At 45.7% G+C, this 11,152-nt stretch overlaps 1 protein-coding gene across 1 annotated transcript in view; it reads left to right on the plus strand.

Annotated features, from left to right (window-relative positions):
- The window catches only part of snap25a (synaptosome associated protein 25a), a 44,999-nt gene extending 34,605 nt beyond the window's left edge, over positions 1–10,394 (plus strand). Inside the window, exons 5-8 of the mRNA XM_083934324.1 lie at positions 246–363; positions 5,636–5,755; positions 7,342–7,486; positions 8,800–10,394. Coding sequence (XP_083790450.1) covers positions 246–363; positions 5,636–5,755; positions 7,342–7,486; positions 8,800–8,868 — 452 coding nt within the window. The 3' untranslated portion in view covers positions 8,869–10,394. The remainder of the gene's footprint in view (positions 1–245; positions 364–5,635; positions 5,756–7,341; positions 7,487–8,799) is intronic.
- The last annotated feature ends 758 nt before the right edge of the window (positions 10,395–11,152 follow it).

Here is an 11,152-nt window from a genome sequence, read left to right on the forward strand (position 1 = left end):
TTCATATGTCCATGTAACAAGTAGGTACTGACAACGTGCCCCAAAGGTTCTTTACATATGTGGTGGCGTCCAGTTTTTCCTCTTTTTTTTATCTTTTGTTTTACTTTCTTTCGTCACAGTGAGTGTCTGAAGTTGTTGTCTTCTCTCCTTTGTCCTCTCTTTATCTCTCTCTTCCTCTCCTCTCCCTCCTTCTTTCTCTTCTCGTGCTTCGTTCTGTGGGGGATAAATGACTTGTGTTTAATCAGAGCAACTGGAGCGCATCGAGGAGGGAATGGACCAAATCAATAAGGACATGAAGGATGCAGAAAAGAATTTGAACGATCTAGGGAAATTCTGTGGTCTTTGCTCCTGTCCATGTAACAAGTAGGTGCTGCTTGCCTGCCTGCCTGCCTGCCATTCAGAAATAAGAACAAATATCTAAGCAATCAGAATATAATCGAGGTAGAAGTGACATCACGACGGCCATCAGCCAGTAGTCCGCTCTGCTCCATCTCCAAATGGCCCCATTCACATCCATAACACTGGAGGCTTTGATGTACTTTCAAATACTTCCTCTCCCACACACGCACGCAACACACGGTACACTTAAAGCCGAACTGAAATTTGGTTCCTCCGCTTCTTGTATAAAGGAAAAACTACCATCACCTGCGACTTTTATGCAGAATTTTCCACTTTTCAAAAGAAGATTCAACCTTTTGTTGGACGAAACTAGGCAAGCTAGCCCCTTCCGATAGTGGAAACAAGTTAGCGATGTGCTTTGTGTGTTGCATTTTAGCGGGAGGGGGTCGAGCTGGCTGTCTTTCATGGGTCATAATGTGACAAATGACCAGCCTGCTAGAACGCACTTGAAAAGGTAGTCCTGTAAGCTCAGCTGAACTACACGTTATTGGAATCGCAGCATGTGAGAAACGTAGGGAGGGCTCAAATCACAGCTGCGACCAAGCACATTACTCCAGTATTGCACCAATCAAATTAAAAATGCCCGTTGGAGAACACAAATGCACGGGGCGTATGGTGATGTGTGCTATCACTGCAGAAAACATACACAAATTTTGCAAGAAAACCAACAACTATGTACAGTGGGATACAAGGAATTCATATTTCAGTTCGACTTTAATGCAAAGTTCAACAACATGCAGACATATTGTGGAGAGTTGCAGCAGCCATGTGCTCTTATGGCATGAGACTGACCTCCAGGCATACAATATCCCAGAAGTCATAGCTTTGCGACTGGCAAGCCTCGCATAGTCCATCAGTGTTAGCCATCGCTACACGACTGGCTTCTGAGAAGTAGTGCAGATGCTTTCAAATGATAAACGATGATAAACACTTCACCCTGATGTACTTTTCTTTGCTGCTGCTTGTGCACAGTTGAAGTACATGTATGCAAATAGCCTGGGTGAGACCAAAATCCTCTAATCCAAGCTCAAAAAGTCCAGTCCTCCACATAAGCTCTCCCCCACTCAGCCAAGGCCACGGTTCACCACTAAGTGCCTCTCTTGACACCCTTCAGTGAAGAGCCCTTCTTCAAGTGCCCTATACTCCAAGCTTCCACTTCTCCAAACTTATAATGGGGGTCATTGACATGCAGGTGTAGACATTGTAGAAGTCCTATTTGTAACGTGCCGTAGTGACTTTCCTTTAGTTAGAATGCAAAGTGATGGGAAGAGGGGGCTTCTACAATGACACCGCTGTCGCTGTTGGCCGTCCCAACTGTGAAATCACTGAGATTAAACCCAAAGAGCAGGGCTGGGGCTTCCAAAGCATCTTGGCACTGAGATCATTCGACCTGTTGACTCCAGTGATCTTGGTCCCAAAATGCCTTTGGTCAGCCTGGTCCAGGACTGTTTGACACTTCTCCTCATCTGCATGATCTCTACCACCGCCACACCGCTCTAACATCCAGTAGATCCTCACCTTCTTGCGGGCAACGAGGCCTTTTTGTTTCCCTCTGAGCACTCCCCTCCCCTCCCCCCCGCCACCATTTTTGAACCACCAAGTGCCAAAGATATGGAATGACTGACGAGCATGACCCTTTGAATGCTCATGCATGCATGACGATGCAACTCATAACAGCAATGCTACACGTGATGATGCTAAGATCGTGATTCTGATATTAACAATGAAGGTGATGTTGATGATGTTGATGGTGATGATGAACAAATCTTTTTGTGTTTTATTTACTACAAGCAGTAAAAAGCCTGGGGGGTTTATTTTCTGGGCACGGTAGATCTGGAGATAAGAAACCGATTCAGCTTAAAACCTTTCTGAAAGTCTCAAACTATCCCAAAATAGATTTGACCAAATCCAAATCAAGTGCAACAAAAGAGACGAAAATAAGTTAAAGGTCGAATATGGAGAATGAGCAGAACAGCTCCATCTAGTGTCTCAAGATCGTCGTCGCAACAACAAAAAAGAAGTCCAGCAGTGGGGTTGCCAGGTTGGTCAGACCCGGCCCAGTAGCTCCAGGAGACCGGAGTCTGTTTGAGCCTGTTTGAACCCGTCCCCTCCAGAAAATCACAGCATCAAAACAAGGATTAGAGGAGTTTGACTGACAGTTAGCGTTAGCCGTTAGCATTAGCCGTTCCAGCTAAGTGCAGATGAAAGTGATGTTAGCATCCAGGAGCAGCGTAGCCATGTGGGCGTGCGTTTGAATGGCGTTCCTCTCCTTTCTCTCAGTCCATGGAGTGAATGCTCGGCGTATAGTGACTCTGGTTGTTGCCCGTCTCCGCTCACTCAGCTGCTGGGACAAAGAAGCAGCTGCAGGATTGGCTAACTCCATTTCACCCAGTGCCAGCCTGCAGTAGCTGCACCCAACAACAGACAACCCTGGTAACCAGCAATGCCCAACGCTATTGGCTGCTACCATGGAAACACAACGGCACACAAAGTCATTGTCAAACCCGTCAAAAACAAATGAAAATATTATTCAGACTAAATATATTTTTTATGGAGAAGCAATACTTTCATTCTGTACGCCTCAAAACGCCCTGTGGGTGTATTTTAACATATAAATATATATTTTAAATGAAGCTTCTACATATCCAACCTTTAACTACTTTAAAGACTAGATTCTATAAGGTGACTCTGGAGGGTTGCCTTTAACCTGTGTCTCGTAGAGCTGCACAATATGACGATATTTATTGTGAAAATGAAATAAAAACGTCTTAAATTACAGTTCCTCTGGGCTTTACCACGTTATTTCATCTAGACTCTTCATTTATTGTTTTAGCAGAACACATTCTGTATCCTTCGTGATATTGTGAAATAATTATTGAGATATGAAATAACCTGTATCAGGATAAAGGACTTTTGACCTTATCGCCCAGCTAGTATATAGTTATATATATGTACCTTACTACCATATTCATTCTGCATATTCAGCCTTTAATTTAAATCCTTATTGCATGAGAAAACAAGGAAAAGAAGAGTTTTTTCTTTTAAATTAAAGAAGGTAGAGAAAAGAGAAATGCTACGTGACCAAATTGGCAGATGCTCGGAGGAAGGCAGTGAACGCATCACGAGAAAACAAAAACGACAGTGTGACTCATTCAAAGCAATGGAGGGTTGTTCCTGGGGGCTGGGAACTGGGTTAGCACACATGCGCACTGAGACGTTTTGAGGGTTGAAGCCGTGTTTGATGTGTAAATGGGTACATCATGCCACTGTGCATGTACTTCGCGGTACCCGTGTCTCTACAAGGCCCCGCGTGGAGATCCAGCACACGGCTGCCTCGTTCCTCCCCCTCTGATTCTGCTGCAGTTCCACTGCAGTGCCACCTCTCCTGCAGAGCGCTGTGCCAAATAAGCCTTTATCCAGGCTTTATCCTGTTCAACATTGCTGCTCGCTAAGCTCCCTCTACCGCAGGGAACTCGCTCACATGTAGGTCAGCCGTATCAGAGAGAGGCATGATCGCCTTCTGGGACGTTGACTCAAAGTGAACGCACACATAGACGGATGCCAGAAGGACACAACAGACATATTTTTGTAGGATTTCTTCCACCACACAGAAAGTGAGAAGTAATTCCATCATACATGTTGGGATATTGTTTTAATCCCTTCAGCATGCTGGCTGTCTATCAGCATTAGCTGACTTCTGGTTCTCTGCTACTTAATGCCTTTGGGTTCTGGCCGTCTGCCACCGTTAGTGGATTTTTGATCGGTGGATCGCTCGACTTGCAGGTCACTCAGGGAACGAACGAGATAGAATGAGTTTAGTTTTACCACGGGATCTGCACTCCTCATATGATCTAATCACATCATTTCAGTTCAGTCACAGAGAAGCTGATTGGGAAAGTGCCTTTTAACCATTATGAGACGGCAGGGAAGCAAACTGCAAAGGAGACTGCACTGGGTATCAAATGAAAGGAATCTGAGAGGAGAGGAGAGGAGTGTGTCAGCAGGGACGGGGAGCTAAGCGCAGCCTCGCCTCAGTCCGTTTCTATTAATAAAAACTGTAGGAGGCTGAGCCATCACCATCCCTGATACAGCGAAAACATCACTCCAAGGTTAGACAAAACTCTCTGCTGCAACACAAGCAAAGAAACGGCAAAATATGGTTTAACGGATGAGGGGAAGATATGTTCACATGTGAGATTAACTCGACTGCTTGAAGGGTGAAGAGTCCTGCCATCAAACGTGCCTTAAAAAGATCTGTTACCTTCCCCTCTTTCCCAGACTCCTTTGTGCCAAAACTGATGCTAAATCCGCCGGCGTGGAGTTTGACAGACAGAGTGAGGTTTACAGAGCCGTGCAGCCGCGCCGTGATTGCACATCGTGTTAGCACAGCTGTGTTTGCGGTACACGTTCTCCTCTTGACACAGAAGCACACACAGATGAATCAACGGGATGTGTGTTAGCGTCATCCCTATCACACCCGTCGGCCCTCTGCCTCGCTGCGACCTGACATCCAAGTCTGAAGCTGAAGGGAAAGCGGTGACCTTTAAGAGACACAAAGCGAAGGTCGGGGGGGTTGTTTCTGCGGGTCTAGGATCAGTCTACCATGGTGTAATTCTCTGTTGACTTCCTCCAGTTTCTTGTTTTGTTCTGTTTCCTTTTGTCGTCCGGCAGTTTGTTCTCTGCAGTACTCGTCGTCCCTCCTAACCATGTGACAGTCCTGTACACTGTGTGTTGTGTGTCTGCCGACGGCTCGTCTCTTCTGTGTTTTCTGTCACACCGGGACATTTAACTGTGGGAGGGGGAGTGGGAGAGGAGGGTGGGGAGGTATTGTCACACACTGAGTCCCCCCACATGTTGAAGTTATTAAAATGCATGCTTATATTATACAAAAGCAGTCAGATGTGACCTGTGCCTGATTTTGAACAGTGTATGTTATATACCTAAACGATATAACACCCCAACTACCAACCAGTCTGTGTCTGCTATGCTTTGCTTGACTTAGTCTAGTCCCCACCATGTATTTATGTGCTGGATGCATGAAACCAAATAACACCTTTGTGTCATGCTACTGTACATACTAATATATATTTACCTAAGCTGCTGCAGCGCCTCAAATCCAAGGCTCTTTCTGTAGATTTTGTCTAAAGCCAGCCTGGTTGAGGTAAATGACGACTCGTTCAGTCAAACCGTTGAGTAACTGTCCCTTTTCCACCTCCCCTTCGTTGTCGGCGGCCAGGATGAAGAGCGGAGCCAGCAAGGCCTGGGGGAACAACCAGGACGGGGTGGTGGCCAGCCAGCCCGCCCGCGTGGTGGACGAGCGTGAACAGATGGCCATCAGCGGAGGCTTCATCCGCAGGTAAGAGGAGGACCTGAGGTTTCCACGTAAGACGGAGATGAAATATAGAGACGTAAAAGTATGGCCGTAAAGAGGTGTTTGCGTGTGTATCAGAAGGAAACTAGTGGAGGTGGTAAGAGAACGATGAAGGGACCCACAGGAAGGGAAAAGACAGAAGCAACGTGGTACAGAGTGATATATAAAGGAGAGCTATGTCAGAACCACCAGGGGGCTCGTTTATAAAACCATGAATGTGCTGCGCAAAAAGAGAATTGAGAGTTATGAAACTGTGCGGCGCACATCACGCGGTGTAGCCTACGGTACTCACGGCGATAAAGTATAACACCCCCCAACCCGGTCCACTGCGGGGGGGCCTCGCCGTCTAAAAGGGCCCGCTGCACGCCTGTCAACATGCGGCACTTCTCCACAGAGAGTGGGACAAGAAGCGGGGTGTCGACCGTCACTCGTACGTCTCACATAACAGATACGATTACCTTTTATCAAGGGGATCGACTCACACCCCAGCTTTCTCCCTCTGTTTAGGTTTTTAACCGTATCTACACTGATCACATCAGTCTGGATTTCTTCCCATAGAGCCGTCATGAAAACTGTTTTGGTTTAGTAAACTTCTGCGGTCACTCGGCTCGGTCCCAGCGCCACCTGTAGCCTGATGAATCTGCAGGGCTCACGTGTTAAGTGTTTGTGTGACGGTGCTTACACATCGTTCCTGTCTTATCTGTCACTCTGTTGCTGTTTAGCCCCTTACATGTTATTATGGCGATGTGCGACAGGACGTAAAATTCGGTTGAACACTCTCAGATTTTGGTCGCAGTCTGGAGCCCTGTCATCATCAGTGACATCACTGTGGTCAAAAATGTGTTGCAGTGTTTCCCCATTACATTCATTCATCCATTCATCTTCAGCCTCTTGTCCCTGTCGGGGTCGCGGGGGGCTGGAGCCGATCCCAGCTGACATTGGGCGTGAGGCGGGGTCCACCCTGGACAGGACGCCAGTCTATCACAGGACACATAGAGACGAACAGAGACAGACAACCATTCACACCTACGGGTGATTTAGAGTCATCAATGAACCGAACACCTGCACGTCTTTGGACTGTGGGAGGAAACCGGAGAACCCGGAGAAAACCCACGCAGACACGGGGACGACATGCTAACTCCACACAGAAGGGCCCCAATTTTCCCAAATTAAATTTTTATTTCGCGTTTTAAACCGCAACTTTGGATATAGGCCGTTAAGTAGATCGTACAGTATACACGTAATGTGTAAAGCACTAACATATTTAAACTTAAAGAACAGAATACAGCAGTAAAAAAGATTAAAGCTGCCGTGTGCAGGATCCTTTAAGTGCCCAGATGCTTGGTCTGAGGTCAGAAGCAGCTCTGCAGAGACAAGGAAAGGATCAGAGGTGAAATGTGAATGAGTGTCACAGAAGGAGCAGACGGGGCCCTCCTGATCCTGGGCACGTGGCAATATGTGTCGCGAGGGTCAGCTGGTGTTTATGCACACGTCACAGTATTTAAATCTGCCCCTGTGTGTGTGTGTGTGTGTGTGTGTGTGTGTGTGTGTGCGCGTGTGTGTGTGTTCAGGGTAACAGACGATGCTCGGGAAAATGAGATGGACGAGAACCTGGAGCAGGTGGGTGGCATCATCGGTAACCTGCGCCACATGGCCCTGGACATGGGCAACGAGATCGACACCCAGAACCGCCAGATCGACAGGATCATGGAGAAGGTACGACACAGCAGTTCATCTTATGTATTACAGGGCTATATTTATTTATTTATTTATTTATTAATTGCACATGTAGCTTTGTTAAAGACAACTTTACATACGAGCCGTTCCTTCTTTAAGAGGTTCTTTACCCGAACCTGGCTCCTCCAGACCAGATGCATTGATTCTCATGGTCTCAGCATATCTGGGAACTCTGGTTTGGAAATCTTTGGGGAAGGGGTGAAAATCCTGGTTTCTGATTGGATAAACCATCTGTCTATCACCAACATACGGGCCAAATCAACCAATCAGAAGACTGAAGCGTGTGTCTCATCCGTGGAAGCCTCCATGTTGTTTACACTCAACAGTCTCTCCTCGTTTCCTCACTTAAATCTGCCACGAAACCAGGAGACAAAACGTGTGCTAAAGTGTCCTCTAGGAGCCGAAACGTGCTCTAAACTGTCCTCTAGGAGCCGAAACGTGTGCTAAAGTGTCCTCTAGGAGCCAAAACGTGTGCTCAAGTGTCCTCTAGGAGCCAAAAATGTGTGCTAAAGTGCCCTCTAGGAGCCAAATATGTGTGCTAAAGTGCCCTCTAGGAGCCCAAACGTGTGCTTAAGTGTCCTCTAGGAGCCAAAACATGTGCTAAAGTGCCCTCTAGGACCGAAACGTGTGCTAAAGTGTCCTCTAGGAGCCGAAACGTGTGCTAAAGTGTCCTCTAGGAGCCAAAACATGTGCTTAAGTGTCCTCTAGGAGCCAAAAACGTGTGCTAAAGTTTCCTCTAGGAGCCAAAAACATGTGCTAAAGTGTCCTCTAGGAGCCAAAACATGTGCTAAAGTGTCCTCTAGGAGCCTAAACGTGTGCTAAAGAGCCCTCTAGGAACCAAAGGCCCAATTTCAGGAGCCCGGTCCATATTCAACAGAAGGATCCAGAGAACAAAGAGTTAGTGAGCGGCTTGCTCCATAGCTGCTCATCTCATCCGTGGAAGCCTCCATGTTGTTCACACTCAACAGTCTCTTCTGTTTCACTTCAATCCACCAAAGAAACCAACACTAATTGGTTCGGTCGCTGCTCAAACGTCACCAGACTGATCTGAGAGTGAAACACAACGGAGCTTGCGGGACAATCCTGATCTTGACTATCCTGGGACGCGTTTAGTTTAAGTTACATTGATGTTTACAGCTGTGAAATGTTCTATAGTGAGTCAAAGTGACCTCAACGTCCTCAGTGGTATGTCAGGATTGATGGTGTTTTTTAGTACTGAATTCTGTATTTTGGCTTAAATAACACCCGACACAAGCTAAACGAGTTTGTTCTCTTCCTTCTTTGTCCCCCAGGCTGATTCCAACAAGACCAGGATTGACGAGGCCAACCAGCGCGCCACAAAGATGCTGGGCAGTGGCTAAACGCCCTGAGCCCCGAGCGCGATCGTCCCGGCGTCCCGCGCCGCACATCTACAGGCGCTGACATGCTTTTACCATGGTATTGACCTTCTAGGTTTGCACACATGCACATATCACCTCCCTCCCCCATTGTAAATGTTGTTCTGTGTCGTCTGTCGAGCTTTTTCAAGATGATTGTCCTCGTAAAAGATGATTTCTTATACTCCGTATATCATTCTTTCCAAAGGTTGTATATAGTGCTGACTTGATGGCTCTCTAGCTCACCTGTGAAGTTTTTATTCTCTTTAATGAAACATATATATATATATATATATATATCATATATTATCATACATCATATATCATATATATATATATATATATATATATAAGTACACTGCTCTGGATGACAAGTATATAATAGGAATGCTATACAAGCTGTTTGTTTTTATCCGTTTTCCTTTCCAGTATCTCAGTATCGTCTTAGTAAAACTGTGTCATTCCACGTAGGCTACTGTCATGCTCCTTATTTTGATGTTGTCACGACAAACGGGAGACGACGGACGCAAAAACACGAGTAATGATTTACTGAGCGACGGTACAGACGGACGGGGGTCGCGAAGAGCACTTACAATCAAAAAGGCAGTCGTCGGTATATTTTCCATCATCGCAATCACACTGAGTTACTGTTTAGACAATGTGCAACTAGACTCTCTGTAGCTGTATTAGACATTGCATTCCAAGTGATGTGACTTGTGCGTTCTCTGCATGACAAATGGTAGATTTTAGTCTTCTAAATAAAACCTGTCTGAAAAATATATATAAAAAATGATAACATGGCAGTAGCAAAAGTCGACAAAACGCATGCTCAGTATTAGGACACAGTTGATCGTTCCATACTCCCGCAAGTTCGCAATAGTGCCACTCTTTTTGTCTGGATATATTTACCGACTGTGACCATCTCGTTGTAAAATAATGCAAAAAGGGATCAAAAAAAGTGAGATGACGGTGATAAAACACGAGGATTCGGGGGTTGTATTGCAAAAAAAATGACCTGTTTTCTAAATGATTATGCAGTTCAGTGACGAAGATGTTGATTATGTGCCGAGAGACGAGGACTGGTTGTGTACTGTAACATAGGTTTTGGATGCTCTGAAAAAAATAAACGTTTGCAATGTAAAGCAAAGACGCATATTTCTGAAAGACCTTACTTTTATAAGAAGACTGTATCTGTGAGTTTATTCTCCCCGTGTGGTTTGTTATTGGTCACAAATAATGATAACGTTGATTAACAACAGCTATACTCTGAAACAAAAAACACGTTCAAAGGGTTTCTTTTGTTGCTTCTGTACTTTAGAGCTATGCACACCAAATCGCCAAAATGTCGAGTAGTTAGAGTACGGTGATGAAATACCTAAACCTGAATGACACAATAGGTTCAACCGTGAGATTGATGTCCTCAACGCATGTAATATTAAAGACCCCTCTCTGTATCCTGTCAGTGTGTGAAGTGGTGGACATTTTGTAGCTAGCTGAATTGATTAAAAGTAATAAACCCTAGTCGCACCCGTGTCTGTCTTCATTGCTCCTGTGAGTCGAGAGTCTCTCTCTCTCTCTCTCTCTCTCTCTGAGGCTCAGGGTGAGATTTACAGAGCAACACAACTCAGGTTATGCGTTTGTGCGTGTGAACGATTCCTGCTGTGGCAGACAGCCCACCCGATGTCCACCCAACGAGCATCATGTTTAGTCAAGGCATGTTACTTAAAACCCTGATTAATACAGTGACAGTCTACGACATGGGTGTCAAAGTGATCCAGTAAAGGGTCGCAGGTGTGTTTTTGATTGGTTGGAATGAAAACCTGCAGCCACACGGCCCTTTACTGGATCAGTTTGACACCCACGGTCTACGAGATATGAGGTTTATACAGAACGTGTGCAGCTAGAGTAGAATAAGATTTATATTCTTTAGTTTTACGTGATGCTTAAATTACCTCAAATGTTGTTTTCAAAACTTAAAGGTTGAATATGGAGAACGAGCAGAACAGCTCCATCTAGTGTTTCAAGATCGTCGTCTCAACAACAAAAAAGAAGTCCAGCAGTGGGGTTGCCAGGTTGGTCAGACCCGGCCCAGTAGCTCCAGGAGACCGGAGTCTGTTTGAGCCTGTTTGAACCCGTCCCCTCCAGAAAATCACAGCATCAAAACAAGGATTAGAGGAGTTTGACTGACAGTTAGCGTTAGCCGTTAGCCATTCCAGCTAAGTGCAGATGAAAGTGATGTTAGCATCAAGGAGCGGCGTAGCCATGTGGG

The sequence above is a fragment of the Echiichthys vipera genome (genome assembly GCF_963691815.1).
Source record: "Echiichthys vipera genome assembly, chromosome: 19".
Classification (NCBI taxonomy): domain Eukaryota; kingdom Metazoa; phylum Chordata; class Actinopteri; order Perciformes; family Trachinidae; genus Echiichthys; species Echiichthys vipera.